This window comes from Bos taurus, chromosome 22 (assembly GCF_002263795.3).
Source record: "Bos taurus isolate L1 Dominette 01449 registration number 42190680 breed Hereford chromosome 22, ARS-UCD2.0, whole genome shotgun sequence".
NCBI classification, from domain to species: Eukaryota; Metazoa; Chordata; class Mammalia; order Artiodactyla; family Bovidae; genus Bos; species Bos taurus.
In genome coordinates, this window is record NC_037349.1 from 7156298 (window position 1) to 7172493 (window position 16196).

The 16196-nt window shown below is 44.1% G+C and overlaps 1 protein-coding gene across 3 annotated transcripts in view; it reads left to right on the top strand.

Annotated features, from left to right (window-relative positions):
* CNOT10 (CCR4-NOT transcription complex subunit 10) overlaps positions 1–15485 on the top strand; it is a 58355-nt gene extending 42870 nt beyond the window's left edge. For all 3 annotated transcript variants that reach the window (NM_001083755.1, XM_015459454.2, XM_024982949.2), the window contains exons 14-19: positions 7156–7269; positions 11137–11267; positions 12189–12224; positions 12415–12542; positions 14046–14121; positions 15022–15485. In NM_001083755.1, the coding sequence (NP_001077224.1) occupies positions 7156–7269; positions 11137–11267; positions 12189–12224; positions 12415–12542; positions 14046–14121; positions 15022–15173 (637 nt within the window). In that variant the 3' untranslated portion in view covers positions 15174–15485. The remainder of the gene's footprint in view (positions 1–7155; positions 7270–11136; positions 11268–12188; positions 12225–12414; positions 12543–14045; positions 14122–15021) is intronic.
* The last annotated feature ends 711 nt before the right edge of the window (positions 15486–16196 follow it).

The window sequence follows — 16196 nt, forward strand, 5'->3', positions numbered from 1 at the left end:
CTACCTAGAAGTGGAATTGCTGGGCCCCATGGTAACTATTTAATTGTTTAAGGAATTACCAGACTGTTTTGTAAAGTGGCTGCACCATTAACAATCCCACCAGCAGTGTATGAAGTGAAGTGAAGTGAAGTTGCTCAGTCATATCTGACTCTTTGTGACCCCATGGACTGTAGCCTACCAAGTTCTTCTGTCCATGGGATTTTCCAGGCAATAGTACTGGAGTGGATTGCCATTTCCTTCTCCAGAGGATCTTCCCGACTCAGGGATCGAACCTGGGTCTCCTGCATTGTAGACAGATGCTTTATCATGTGAGCCACCAGGCAAGTCCAGCAGTGTATGCGAGTTGCAATTTCTTCACATCCACACCAACACTTGTTATTCATCTTTTTTATTATATGGATACATTGTAGTGGGTATGAAGTGGTATCTCACTATGGCTTTTTTTTTTTCCTGACCTCTGGAAGCTCTTTTTCCTAATTTTATTTTATTTTTAAACTTTACATAATTGTATTAGTTTTGCCAAATATCAAAATGAATCCGCCACAGGTATACATGTGTTCCCCATCCTGAACCCTCCTCCCTCCTGCCTCCCCATACCATCCCTCTGGGTCATCCCAGTGCACTAGCCCCAAGCATCCAGTATCGTGCATCGAACCTGGACTGGCAACTCGTTTCTTACATGATATTTTACATGTTTCAATGCCATTCTCCCAAATCTTCCCACCCTCTCCCTCTCCCACAGAGTCCATAAGACTGTTCTATACATCAGTGTCTCTTTTGCTGTCTCGTATACCGGGTTATTGTTACCATCTTTCCCTGAAACCTAGTGATATTGAGCATCTTTTCACGTGCTTATTGGACACTTGTATCTTTTTCTTTAGAGAAATGTTTATTGAAATCCTTTGCTGTTTTATAGAGGGGTTAGTTGTCTTTTTTATTGTTGAGTTGTAAGAGTTACTTATATATTCTAGGCCCAGGGTCCTTATCAGATATATGACTTGTAAATATTTTCTCTAATTCTGCCTGTTGTCTTTTCAGGTTTTTTGCAGGTGTTTTTGAATCTCAAATATTTTTGATTTTGACAAAGTTCAATTTATGTTTTATTCTTTTATTGACTATACTTCTCGTGTCATATCGAAGAATCCTCTGCCAAATCCAAGGTCATGAGATTTACCCCTATGTTTTCATCTAAGAGTTAAATAATTTTATTCAGCACTACATTTAGGTCTTTGATCCATTTTCAGTTAATTTTTGTATATGAGGTAAGGGCTCAACATATTAATCCTTTTGCATAGAAGTATCTTATTAATGGGCTTCCCTGGTAGCTCAGACAGTAAAGAATCCGCCTGCAGTGTGGTGGACCTGGGTTTGATCCCTGGGTTGGGAAGCTCCCCTGGAGGAGAGCATGGCAACCCACTCCAGTATTCTTGCCTGGAGAATCCCATGGACAGAGGAGCCTGGCGGGCTAAGGTCCATAGGGTCGCAAAGAGTCGGACATGACTGAGCACTAAGCACATCTTATTAATAGTAAAAAAAGAAGTCCACAAGGTTAGTCACATTAACATTTCATTGTTGCATGATATTTTAATAACTGTCATGGGTATGTACAAAGTCTTATATGTTGCATATTACAGGACATCTTTGTTATTCATTCTGAGATTGTGATAGTAGCCAACTTTTAATTTCTAAAGGTAAATTAGAGGCTTCTCTAGAACCTGGAAAAGAGTATAACTGAACTGGAAAAGGGCAAGAAATAATGTTGGGGCCAATATGGGAAGTGTCTGTATGAGAAAATCAGAGCATACAAAATAAAAACGAAATTTCAAATTAGTCTTTTTTTTTTTTTGGTGACACAGTTAATTTCAATATTTCTTTCTTTCTTTTCTTTTTTTTTTTAGTAAGAGGCTCAAAATGGATAAAAGGAAATGTTCGGACCAAATTTAACTCGGCCCAGTTATTCCACAAGTATAAATTATGGAACCTTAATTGGTTCTTATAGACTTCTGATGTGACACCCAGTGAATCATTTCCCATTCACTTAAAAGGGACCTCCCATGGCCCAGTGTTTATAAAAGAGGATGAGCCAAACAAATGGTGGATAACATAAATATCACAGGCAGTTTTAGTGTACTTAAGGAATCCTATTTCTTTTGGTCTTAGCCAAGTACTTCTATTGTAGTTGTAGAGACATACCTAAAACAGTATCTTGACTAATAATCTCCTGACTCTCATATTGCTCTTGTTAGGAGCTCAGCCCCGATTCACTCTCTTAACCGGGTCTGATCCTACGGAAACATGTTCATCTAGGAAACTCTTCCAGAAAAGGGAACCTGCCTGTGGGATCCATCCTTCATCTTATCAGCAGCTTGTCTTCACACAGCACGATTCACATCTGAGTCCCGGGACCCCATTTAGATGAATGGTGATTGGATTAATCACAAGCCAGGGTTGGGATAATTCTTCAGTGGTCTCCCACTCTGGAGAAACCCCACAGGGCTCCTGCTGGCATTGGACAAATCGTTTAACCCGTTTGGGCCTTTCTTTCCTCTTCTGTCAAGTTAGATTGCATGATCTTACGGTCCTGCCCGTGTGTAAGATGCTGTGTCTGTGATGGTTGCATTTTACTTGCTGCCTGGGGTAGGACTGGATTCCTTGAGATGCTAGATTTGGTTGAAGAGGAAAACTTTCTCAGCTTTTTTGAGCTGGTCCTCTCTCGGTATTGGATTTGGGGTGTGTTTATCAGTAAGGCTCTTAGTAACAGAGCAGTTATTAGAAAGCGAAGTGTTTACAGAAGACATAAAGCTTTAAATTTTAAGAGCTGGAGTTGACAAGTTGAACATTTTCTAGATTTCTGTAGATAAATGGAAACAGTTTGAAATGTACATTTAAAAAATTTTAAATCCAGTACCATATTTAATTTGTTAGAAGAAATTCTTTATAGGATGTTTTGAGCCAATTTTTCAAATAACGTGTGTCATGAGGTCACTTTGTGAATTTATTTACCTTTGACAAATGGTGACTGACTGGGCTTACCCCCAGTGTAGCCTCTCTTGATATGGGTTGAGCTGTTTGCCAGCAACGGTCCATCTAGTCAAAGCTATGGTTTTTCCAGTAGTCACGGATGGATGTGAGAGTTGGACTGTAAAGAAAGCTTAGTGCCAAAGAATTGATGCTTTTGAACTGTGGTGTTGGAGAAGACTCTTGAGAGTCCCTTGGACTGCAAGGAGATCCAACCAGTCCATTCTGAAGGAGATGTCTTGAATATTCATTGGAAGGACTGATGCTGAAGCTGAAACTCCCAATATTTTGGCCACCTGATGCAAAGAACTGACTCATTGGAAAAGACCCTGATGCTGGGAAAGATTGAAAGCAGGAGGAAAAGGGGATGACAGAGGATGAGATGGCTGGATGGCATCACCGCCTCGATGGACATGAGTCTGAGTGAACTCCGGGAGTTGGTGATGGATAGGGAGGCCTGGCGTGCTGCAGTCAGTGGGGTCACAAAGAGTCGGACACGACTGAGTGGCTGCATTGACTTTCCTGTTTCAGGCACTTGGTTTAGATTCGTTTTACCCACAGAATATAGGCTTGACACATTTAATGCTCAGTCTTAAATGGCTTGTTGCTGTAGTTTGGTCTTTTAAGGAAAAAAATTTCCCTGTTTCTCTCCTTTCTTTGTTCTTTTTTGTTCTGTTCTTTACCAGGGGTTGGCATTCTGTGGCTCTAGAGCCAGCTCCTCCAGCGTGTGGAGGGGCGGGCAGGGTTGTATGGGATCCCCCACGGGGGAGGGGTGCGCAGCAGGGCGGGTGAAGCAAGCATGTCCCTTCCCCTGAGGTATAGTTCTTCCGGTCTGATGACCTGTCAGATCCACTGAGCGGTTGGTCAAGCAGATTGGACAGTGACTCGAGGAAGTGGTGGGGCAGGTTGGGGCGGCGGGGGGGTCAGTATTTTAAGTAGCAGCTATCAGAAGTGAAGCGATTTCTCCAGAGCCAAGCGTGTTTCTGGTGTGACCAGTTTGCAGGAATTATGCAGCGTGGAATGTTGTTTCCCAAGAGGAAATAGAGGTTGAGCGAGAGGGTGGTAAGAGATGCCTTAGGGTGGATGAGAAGGCACTCCATCCGAGAAGAAGAGTATGAATGTTAGTTTTAGTTTCATGCAAGGAAACGTACTTGAATGTGATGACTCTTGAGCAGAGAGTTTTGTGTTCACGTATTCAAGTATTTTTTAATAGGGAGCTTGCTTTAATAGTAGAATCTTTCACCCTGTTCTAATTTGACATGGTGTCTCGTGGGGAAAAAGGTAAAAACTGAGGAAAACCAGTTTTCACCTCGTACACAATTATAGTTCAGGAAGCAGAATCCTGCTGCAAATCTTACATGACTGATTTCTGGACCCAAAGTGGGCTTGACAGTGGGCTAGAGCAGTAATAGCCCCCCTACTGTCAGGAGAGGCCAGGGCAGGCTTTTCCCAGCAAGCCTGCCTGAGGCGAGCCCTGTCCTAGACTCTGGCCTGGAGCCTACGTCTGGGAGCCAGAGAGGAGTCGGCTTCCTCAGCAAGGTGGCCTGCCACCTGGGCAGGTGGGCGTCTGGGTGCCAGAGAAGTAGATCTGTGGTGCTGAAAGCTGAATCTTACATTGCTGGCCTGTTAAACACCTATGCAGACACTGAGAAATTGCTCCAGCCTTTGTGTAGGAAACAAAAGAGGCAAGCTTCTGCTTTTAAGGAGCTTGTGTTTTGCCCTGGCCTTTGGCAAGAGTCACAGACGGAAACGAATATTCAGTTGTGTGACTGTCATTCAAGTGACCGTGAGTTGATGATGACCTAGGGCCTCTGGAGACCTACGCCTTTATTTTTATTTTTTATTTATTTATTCTTGACTGCTCTGGGTCTTCGTTGCTGCGCACGAGCTTTCTCTAGCTGCGGCGAGTAGGGGCTCTGCTCTAGCTGTGGTGGGAGGACTTTTCTTGTTGCAGAGCGCGAGCTCCAGGGTACGCAGGCTTCCGTGGTTGTGGCACATGGGCTTAGTTGCCCCGTGGCATGTGGGATCTTCCAGGCAAGGGATCAAACCAGTGTCCCCTGCATTGCAAGGCAGATTTTTAACCACTAGACCACCAGGGAAGCCCAAGACCCCGGCCTTTAAAAGTCATTCTTTTTCTTCATAAGCAGTGCATATCTGAGTGATGAATGAATGTTTATTGCCATTCAAAAATAAAACTATAAATAAACCAAAAGAGGAAATTAAGTCACCCTAATCTCACCACACAGAGCTGAAGTGCTCCTGAAAATAGGAGATAACCAGCCAGTGCCTCCCTCCTTTGGGCCCTGGAGTCTTCCATCACAGAGGACTCCCCCTGCGTTGTTGCCATGGGATGGCCTTGTTAGTGAAGACAGCTGTTGGAGACATGAGGGTGACTGTAGGCTTGTCAGGAAAATCCCTTTGGTAATGACACTGCTTGCTGCTCTTAAGTACTCTCTTCTATGAACAGGGTTCGGATTTTAAATTAGGTGCTCAGTAACAAAATTTAAACTTGTAACGTTTCAATTAAATTCTGTTTTCTTCCTGTTTAAAAAGGCAGATTATGGGACTTCCCTGGCAGTCCAGTAGTTAAGGCTCCATGCTCCCAATGCAGGGACCGCAGGTTCTATCCCTGGTCGGGGAACTAAGATCCCTCATGCCACACAACACAGCCAAAAAGTAAAAAGAACAATAATAAATGATAAAAAGATAGGTTGCATGTGCGTGCATAGTTATGTATGCACTAGAAAAATCATAATGTAATCCATTCTTTATACTTTATTTTTAGGGCAGTCTTGTGAACTGACAAGCAGTGTGATAGTTTGGGAAGAACCATGAAAGGGGAGTCCACGGCGTTGACTGTTAGTCCTGACCCTAGTCATATACTCCAAGCTAGAGAATATATTTAGTCACTTTGGATCTCAGTTTCATAAAGCAAGGACCCACACTAGGCAGTCTTCTAGTCCTTATCATCACAGCTCAGGCCATCAATCTCAGTTTCCTTGTGCCAGTCTACTATTCTGCGTTGTCAGGGGTTGCAGGGCTACTTTTCCTTTAGTGGACAATTTTCTAAGGTTCTAGCAACCCGGAGTGAGGCAGTGAGGAGGAAACAGGCTGCTTCTGAATTTGCCCGCTTGTGGTTTTACCAGAGGGGCATTTCTAGTCAGAGAATTTCAGAGTTATTAGAAAACTGTGTTGCTAGGATGGTCACATTCTTCCCAGACTGAAATTATAACCGGAGTGCACTTCATGATATACATATGTATTGTAATTTGTAAACATAACTCAAAACCCTGTATCTAATGTCAGGTCATTTGCGGTTGGCCATTCAGACCTCATTTCTATTTGACAAGGGTTTATTTTAAGATTGCTTTGTGGAGCGGTTGTTTAACATTCAAATGATCTATTAGTGTCAAGTCTTTAGCTAGAGTCGTTTTAAATGAGCTGCCCGTTAAGTAGAAAACCAAACAGAAGTTTACGTTTCCAGCCCAACCTAGCAAAATCAGTGTAACTTACATTTTTTATCTTCACGTTTATTCATCCTGGGTTTTTTTTTTTTTTTTGCCTTGAATATTCATTTAGGATAATAGTACCTATGTGAATGAAATTCTTTTAGTTACTGTTGATACTGTGGCTTAGCAAAAGCTATAGACTTCTTAATGCTTTCAGAGAAGAACGCTTTACAGTAAGCTGAGCTTACTGTAAAAAATGGATTTTTTTTTACATCCGAAAAAATGGATTTTTCAGTAAGTTAACTGTGTTTCTTAGCAGAGTTGCAAATGTGCTTCCATAGCTTTATTTCTAGGATATTAAAAGAAATGTTATATGGGAGTAAGTTCCCACTAGGCAATTAACGACATTTTTTTAACAGGCTAAGCATATGTTGTTGACTCCAGAGGGTTATTTTGTGGGAGATGGGATGGAAGCTAAAGATGATTTAGGTAAACAGCTAAACTGAGCCTCAGGTGGCGGTTTGTACATCCTTCTAATTCTCACCGTTAGCACTGTGGCTTCCCCGCTCCTTGACTGGCATCCAGGTTGCCACAGCCGGCAATCTAGGCCGTCCTTTCCTCTGTAATAGACGTCATCCTCGCCGCCCTGCGACTCAGGTCTCCTCAGCCCTCGCCTTTTGTGTTCCAGATGCTCCATACTGGCCTGCAGTGCCTACGTGGCTCTGGCTCTGGGTGATAACCTTATGGCTCTGAATCACGCAGATAAACTTCTTCAGCAGCCCAAGCTGTCAGGATCTCTGAAGTAAGTGTGACTCACCCTGTGTGTTTGTTTTGTTTGGAGGGTTTCCGTGAGTCTGTGGTGCATATTGCCTCTCGGACTTCCCCAGTGGAATGTAAATTATCTTAGGGAAAGCAAAAAAGTTTCTTAATTTGCTAATTTTTTTGTGTTTGGTAGTGAAACCTTTTTTCACTCATTGCACTGCGAGGGTTATTGGAAACGGCTGCATGAGGAAGCAGAAACTCTGGACTCTGTATTCTGGGTCTGAGGGGGCACATTATCACATACTAGCTCCCAAAACAAGCTGAGTCCTCAGTGAAAAGACCCACATGAAAAGGAGTTTGGTCAACAGGACAAATCTGCTTTGAATTTAAAATATTTTCCCAAACGACTGCACCATTTCCAGAGAGCATGAGACTTATTTAAACTCTTCAGATGCCTCTTCAATATTAATGTCATTGTCACTCTAAAATTTTCTAAAGCACATCATCTTTCCTTTTATGAAAATTAAGTAACATGCAGCATTCTTTGAATCTTTGTATGATGCTGATGCTGGAAATTTTATCCAAGGCCATGTGTACTCTGTATAACGTCAGGACAGTTGCTTTTACATTCTTCCTGTATGTACATAGTTACAACTTCCAAAATAGGTTCCTTTCCCTTTCAGTGGCCTTTGTTTGTAACATGCAACACCTAGAAATGTGAGGTCATACCCTGAGGAACAGTTCTGTAAATGTTTATTTTTGCCTTTTATAAAAGTACTACTCTATACAAGCATGTAAGGTTAACATTGATTGGGACTTACCTAGCGGTTCAGTGGTTAACACCCCATGCTTCCACGACAGCGGGGCATGGATTTGATCCCTGGTCAGGGAACTAAGATTCCACAGGCTGCACGGCGAGGCCCCCCACCCCCCGCAAAAGAGCATCCAGGAACATAGAGACTTTGTCAGAATTCAAGTATGAGAGCTTCTGCCGTCCTGTGAGAAAATCTCGTCTGCACTCCGGGCCTGGAGGGTCCTGGGCTTGAGATCAAGGCAGTCGGGTTGCCCCAGCGCTGAGAAGCACCAGCCAGGAACCTTGGCCTGTGCCTGCCAGACACCTGCTGCTCAGACTGTGCTGCCCCATCGGCGGGGCAGAGTTTTGCGTATGTGTTTCTTTTAAACAAAAATGAAATACAGATCCTTGCTGCCTTTTTTTTTAATTCTTTGACTGACATGGTCATCACTGTTGTCAAATAATCCTAATTAGATTCTTTCCTTGGCATTTGTGGCAGGGTTTTCAACCTCCTTTACCAACTTCTTCCCTCTGAACTTCAAAGCAACAACATTCTTAGGTTTTATGATTTATTGAGGGATTGGCCATGTCTGATCATTTCATCTGTAATTCTCTTTAACCATTCTACCCTCATCTGTGGTTTCTAATCACGAGCCAGAACCCCCGTCTCTGCACTGAGGATAAGCTTTTGTGCCTTAGACATGCCAGGTACCACAGCGGCTTTACCTTCGTGTACCTCGTCCGAAGGTCTGGGCTTTGCGTGTCATGAAGGCATTTAATTGTTTTGTTTTTTTTTTTTTTTTTAAAGTAAATTCACAGAATATGAAGTGGTTTGAAGTGGTTCTTTGAATTTGTATGTTTATGGGTGGGAGGAGGGTTTTTTTTATTTTTTTGGCCTTGCCAGGGCATGTGGGTTCTCAATTCCCTGACCAGGAATCGAATCTGCACCTCCTGCTTGGAAGCATGGAGTCCTAACCACTGGACCACCAGGAAAGTCTAATGTGTCTGTGTTTTATAATGATTATTGGCTTATGGATTCTGGTTTAATGCAATTTTTTAAATATCTTATTTCAAAATATATTTAAAGTTACTGGTTTTTTAAGTTGTCATTTCTAATAGGGTATCTGGTGGGGAAGCAAAATGGAAGAGCATTACATATAAAATAGATTAATAAGAACCTAATTTGTAGCACAGGGAACTCCATGCTCTGTGCCGACCTACATGAGAATAGACTCTAACAAATAATGGATATGTGTATATGTGTAACTGACGTACTTGGCTGTGCAGCAGAAACTAACACAACAGTGGAAATCAACTATACTCCACTAAAAATTAATTTTAAAAAGTGGGCATTACAGCTCCCACTAGTTAGAAGAAAGAAATTGCTTAATAAAGAAATAGCTCTTAGGAAACAAAGAGAGAGAGAGAGATGAAATGGCTCTTGGGAATTCCCTGATGGCCCAGTGGTTAGGACTCCGTGCTTTCACTGCTGAGGGCCTGGACTTGATCCCCAGTCAGGGAATGGATCCCACAGGCCATGCAGCAGAGCCAAAAAGAGAAAAGAAAGAGAACTGCTCTTGAGTGTGCACAAATCCCAGAAAACGGTCAAATTGGAAAGAGTCTAAGGTTTGAGGACTCAAGGTCCATGTGGACAGACTCAGTTGGGACAGGCTGGCTCAAGGAGTTGGGAACTGAACCGGCCTTTCAGAGGAGTTAGGTTTTGGCCCGGCTTTGCACGCCAGGAGGCAAGGCTGCAGGCAGCACAGTGGCGTGTCCGCCCAGGACAGTGACGGGAACAGAGGAACCTTTGGGGGAGTGAGACGTTGACTGGATACAGGAAAGCGGAACCCAACTGTGGAGAGCTTTATATCTACAAAAGTTTAGTTTAGTTTAGTTCTCAAGTGGAAAGAGTCATTAGGATTTTGAGCAAAGGAGTATTATGTCTAAGGCTGTTTTAATTTTGAGAAATCAATCAGATGATCTTGGGGAAAATGGCTCAAAGCAAGACACTGAAAGAACCAGGCTATTGTAAATCTGGAGGAAACACATCTGCCTTGAAGCAGCTGCACCCAGAAAAGAGGATGTGAAGGGGAGGACACTTGTGCAGTATAAGTGAAGCTGATCCAGGGGCTTCCCTCATGGTCCAGTAGTTAAGAATCCACCTGCCAATGTGGGGGACACAGGTTCTATCCCTGGTCGGGAAAGATCCCACATGCCGCGGGGCAGCTAAGCCTGAAGCCCATGTACTACAAGCACTGAAGCCTGCGTGCACCTCGAGCCTGTGCTCTGCAACAAGAAAAGCTCAGCGAGAAGCTCATGCCCCGCAGCTAGAGAGTAGCCCCCGCTCGCCTCAACAGAGAGCGCCAGCATGCAGCAAAGAAGATGGACCCAGCGCAGCCAAAGTTATAAATAATTTAAAGAAGTAGAGCTGATCCGACCCAAACCGAGTCTGGTGCCCCGGTGCCTTCTGGCTGATTTGGCAGCACAGGCTGCTGCTGCTGCCAAGTCGCTTCAGTTGTGTCCGACTCTGTGCGACCCCATAGACGGCAGCCCACCAGGCTCCTCGTCCCTGGGATTCTCCAGGCAAGAGCACTGGAGTGGGTTGCCATTTCCTTCTCCAGCGCATGAAAGTGAAAAGTGAAAGTGAAGTCGCTCAGTCGTATCCGACTCTTCGAGACCCCATGGACTGCAGCCCACCAGGCTCCTCCGTCCATGGGATTTTCCAGGTGGCAGCACAAGCTGGAGAACCCTAACTCTGACCCTCCACTCCCAGGACACACACCCTAGGATCTGCCACTTCCTTTAGAACTTCATCGCTTCCCGATGGTATTTTCTGTATAAATAGAACAGCATACATTTGTCAACTGTATTTTAAATTTTTATTGAAAAACAGTTGATTCACTGCCCACTTTTAAACTGCTGTCTTGATGTGTGTCATTCTTCTTAGCTAACATAAAAATTATTGTATATTTTAAGATATTTTTAAAGAGAAAAATTTAAGTGATTCTTAACATATGTGAAATTTTTACATATACACCAGATTTTATTATACATTGGGTATTTTTGTGATGACCTACGTTTCAATTTGAAACCCGTTTTTTTTTTTCATTTCAGGTTCCTGGGTCATTTATATGCTGCAGAAGCCCTCATCTCTCTGGACAGAATCTCTGATGCTATTACTCACTTGAACCCAGAGAATGTCACTGATGTCTCCTTAGGGATCTCTTCAAATGAGCAGGACCAAGGTTAAGGAAGACATGTTTGATCAGAACTCTTCACCATTTCTACTCCCTTTCCGTTGTAACTCAGGACGTATAGAAATTTAAGGGCACGGTTGTGAAGGGAAGGGAGTTATAGGTCGGCAGTCTGTAGTTGCAGCCATACTTTACTATGTACTAATTGCTAAATTCTAACTTTTGAAATGCTGATGGTGTTAGAGTGATTCGTTTTTTTGGGGTTCTTTTATTTATTTGGTTGTTTGGAGCCTTAGTTGCAGCATACAAACTCGACTGCAGCAGGTAGGATCTAGTTTCCTGACTGGGGATTGAACCTGGGCCCCCTCCTTTGGGAGTGTGGAGTCTTAACCACTGGACCACTGAGGAATCCAGAACGATTTGTTTTGATTCTTATACTGTGTTTTTCTCTGTGGAGGGATTCCACAATCCCAGGGAGAGTAAAAACACATTCAAAAGTCAGTTTTAAATCATGGCTAAATTTTTGAGGGAGCAAGATTAGAATTCCCTTTATTTGAGGTTATCTCTCAGACTTGGGGTGCTGGTGGATGGCAGGTGGCATTCTCGTGTCTTTTATTAGAACCTGTGTGCTTAGGCGCTCAGTCATGTCTGACTCTTTGCAACCCCGTGGACTGTAGCCCTCCAGGCACCTGTGACCATGGTGATTCTCCAGGGAAGAATATTGGAGTGGGTTGCCATGCCCTCCTCCAGGACATCTTCCTAAGCCAGGGATCGAACCCAGGTCTCCCACACTGCAGGCAGATTCTTTACCGTCTGAGCCACGAGTGTTGTTAGAACCTCCACTACGTAGAAAAGGAAATACTGTGACAGATTGCCTCAATATTAGATTTCCATTTCATAAAGAAAATTAAGTGTTTGGAAAATATACTCTTTTTGTCTGGCCCCCTCAGATTTATGTTCTTGTCTTTGTAGGATCAGACAAAGGTGAAAATGAAGCAATGGAATCCTGTAAGTAAGACATTTTGTAAAGACTTCAGTAGCCCAGACTGCTTCCCAAAGACTCGCCCTCGAGCCTCCATGGCCTTCCTCTGCCACCCGAGGACAGCCAGGCTTACTTCTGGGCAGCTTCGCGGGCGGTGCACGGGTTGCCTCCGAGCCCCGGCCTGGCCTCTTCACTCGGGTCTGCTCTTCTCCCCAGCCGGGAAGCGGGCCCCTCAGTGCTATCCCAGTTCCGTCAGCTCGGCCCGGACCGTGATGCTGTTCAACCTGGGCAGCGCCTACTGCCTGCGGAGCGAATATGACAAAGCCCGCAAGTGTCTCCACCAGGTGAGGCTGGGCTGAGCCGGGTGCCTCATGGAGCAGCCATCAGGGGCTTGGAATTGCTGGGCTCTGTCATCCTGTTTGCCTTCTGACTTCTGGTCAGTTTGTTAAACACTGGAATGTGACTCCTCCAGACATACTCTTTTTAAAAAATACTCACTTGGCTGTGCCGGGTCTTAGCTGCGGATGCAAGGTCTTTAGCTGCTGCTTGTGGGATCTAGTTCCCTGAGCAGGGACCGAACTCAGGCCCCCTGCACGGGGAGCATGCAGTCTTAGCCACTGGACCGCCAAGAAAGTCCCCAGACATTCTTGCAACGCACACAACTGACTGTTGTTGCAAATGCACCTAGGCACCTAATGGAGAGTTGTCCTGAAAATTTTAATCATCAATATTTCAAAAGATTGTTAACCACATCTATATCAGTGCTCAGTCAAACCAATAATGAATGGTGTTCCTTATAGTTGAACCCAAGGCAGCTGTAAACCTTGCATACTAAAACAGTAACATATCTGAGACATACTTTAAGTGAAAGGAACAAATAAATGCACGACACTTTCTATGTAATCCTGTATATGCATAAAGGACCTCTGGATGAATACACCAGAAGCTGCTAACATTGGCTTCGGGGATGACAGGAGAGGCGCAGAGTAGCTGGAGCACTGAGGTGGGAGACTGTTCCCTGGATACCTGTTTGCTTTTTAGTTTTGAATTGCGTGAATCTCTGTCCACTCAAAAAGTTAAGTTACAAATAAACCTTTTTAGAAAGAAGGGTTCACAAAGTCAGTACCCAAGAAATTCTGCACACGATAAAAGTCTCTGTCGCTGTGTAACTAAACTAGACCTCTGACTTCTCCCACCCAGAGGGGCCGCAGCAGCCGGTCTCGGGAACTTTTGATCGGGGCTCTTTAGGTCCCCTGCCCCTCCTTGGACCAGTCACAAGCAGGGACCCAACCTGTAGTAGGGGAACAGGTACTGCCATCAGCAGCCCCAGAGGGGTTCCACAGAACTGGGAAGGGCTCATCCTCAGATGCATGTTAATTCAGTACTTTCCTGGCGGTCAAGTGGTTAGGTCCACGCTTCCACAGTAGGGGGCATGGGTTCAATATCTGGTTGGGGAGCTAAGATCCTACAAGGCGCAGGGCATGACCAAAACAAAACAAAAAACCAGCGTAGGCAAGAGCTAGAAAAATCCCAAGCAGGAGGAGACCAAGAAAGAAGGAACGCTTTCTCCTGTTAAGAGCTAGTTACGGACTAAGCAAGGGAAGATAAATATGTACTGAAAATTACATGTCTAGTTTAATTGTGAGGGATGAAGACAGACAGCTGAGGGCCATCCAAGCAGAACTGTAGTGTCAGTGAGCTCGAGTAAGTTGGCTGACTTGACATTGGTAGGTTGACATTCTTTTTCTTTTTTTGGCATTACTCGGAGTTTGTATCTTTTTTTTTTTTCCGGAGTTTGTATCTTAAGCTACCCGTTTCTCATGGGTCTCTCTTTTGTTTGAATGAAGGCGGCCTCAATGATCCATCCCAAAGAGGTGCCCCCTGAAGCCATCCTGCTGGCCGTCTACCTTGAGCTACAGAATGGTGAGTGGTTCTTCTCTTGACTATAGCCCTGCAGAGAGCCAGAGATTTTTGGTGTCTGCTTTTTCTCTTAGAAACGGAAGAGATATTAACCATCACATTCTTGTAAACAAGGGAGTTTCTGATATCTTACAAATTCTTAGTTCTTGCAGGTTAAGTGTATATCATTTTATCTGTGAAAATCCAGAATAGCATAACTTCTGACAGTTATAATTCATCCCTACTAATTAACCTTTCTCTCAGGCATCCAAATGACTCTTAATTGAGAACCTGAGACAGAGTGCAGTGGTTTTGGGTTGTACACCTTAGTGTTTTAAACACAGATGTCGTTAATAAGCTTTGCCGTAAGCCAGTTCCTGCTGAGGATTTTTTATTCAAGCCTAAATCCAGGTCATGCCTCTGGGGGCATATATGACCTAGAAGAAAGGCTGTGGGCCCTACATGAGAGATGATGTGAAGTAGAAAAGGAGAGCTGAATGGGAGAGATGAGGGGGGACAGAAGCATTAAGAGTTGTTCGTCATACCCCCTTGCTGATCGTGGAAATCCTTATGAGCCTCCCCTCTTTTTATTGCTGAAGAAGGCGCCCAGCAGGCCTCGTCCTCCTGAAAGGCGTGGCAGGGTTAGTGCACAGTCTAGAGCCCTTTTAAGTTCTCCAACTGGGCTCCACCTTAAAATCAATACAGAGCTTCTAACAATTCTGTCCCCTAGCTCACACGCTGAATTTCTTAAATGAGCATTTCCCAGGATGGTGCAGGGGCATTACGTGATTCTAGTGTCCAGCAGCGGCCGCAGACCACTGCTCTTCCCCATCGTCTTTTCCTCCCTTTTGAGACTTGACGGGCTTGCTTTGTTAGGTGGTGCTATTGTTATGTGCTTTTTTGTAATGGGAAGTGTTTTTATAGGTAATACCCAGCTGGCCTTACAGATCATCAAAAGGAATCAGCTGCTCCCTGCAGTGAAAACACTCTCTGAAATGAGAAAGAAGCCAGTGTTCCAGCCTGTCCACCCGATCCAGCCCATCCAAATGCCAGCGTTCACTGTGCAGAGAAAGTGATAGTGTGCCCGTGGAAAACTGTTACCTGAGACCCAGGGGAATATTTACAAGCCTTTTTAGTTGTATCACAGCAAAATGAATAAAAGACAGATGCTGAAGGGTGCTAGTTTTGAAGACACAATTTTGAAACGATTTTAACCCCTGATTTTTATTTTATTTTATTTTTTTATTTTTTTTTGGCTGGAAGCTTAATACAGTTAAGGGTTCACAAACTCATTTTCATCTGTTTTCCGTATAATCTTTGCTAGATTATTCATTTTAAGCCATTATGTGATATATCTGTCAAAGGCAATTAAAACAGTCTTATCAGAACAGTCTTGTTAAATACATTTTGTCTTTTTTGCAATGGTTACAATATGTTGGCATTCAAGATTTCATGTTAAAGTTTTAAAAATGGATACCACATCATGAGCAGATGAGTAGCCAGGCCAGACGTTGCGCAGGGCAGAAGGCAGGGGAGGCTGACGTGTCATGACCTAGTTGTGACTGAAGGGGCCAGAAAATGCATATAGTAAGACCCATAGGGCTAGTCAGGTTGGGTTAAGAAGCGTTGACTGATAGGAATCAATTACGGCTTAAAAATTACAGATGACAACAAACAGCATTCAGGGCACTGGCCACGTTCACCCTCCTGTACCGTCAGGCAGAAGCACCAGTTAGGGAGTTTGTGAGCAGGGAGTTCAAGGCTCATCGCTAATCACGTTGCAGATGCAAACGGGAACTTAAAAGCTTCTTTCTCATAAAAGACAGGTATGTGTTGTGGGATTGACCTGGCCAAAATTTGTCGATAAGGTCAATACGTTAAACTTAAAAGCAGGAAAAACAAAACACTCTGCAGACTGACTGTGGAGAACCTGGGTGACCTCCCAGTCAGTATCAGGCTTGGTGGCCTCATGAAAGCTGGCCATTCAGGATCGTCCCTGCTGCCAGCATCTCTCTAGTTCCTGACCTGGAAGACCGGGTTCACACTAGCTGAATGTACACGGTTCCTCAGTTTTCACAAATGGGAGAGGGGAGCGTTTA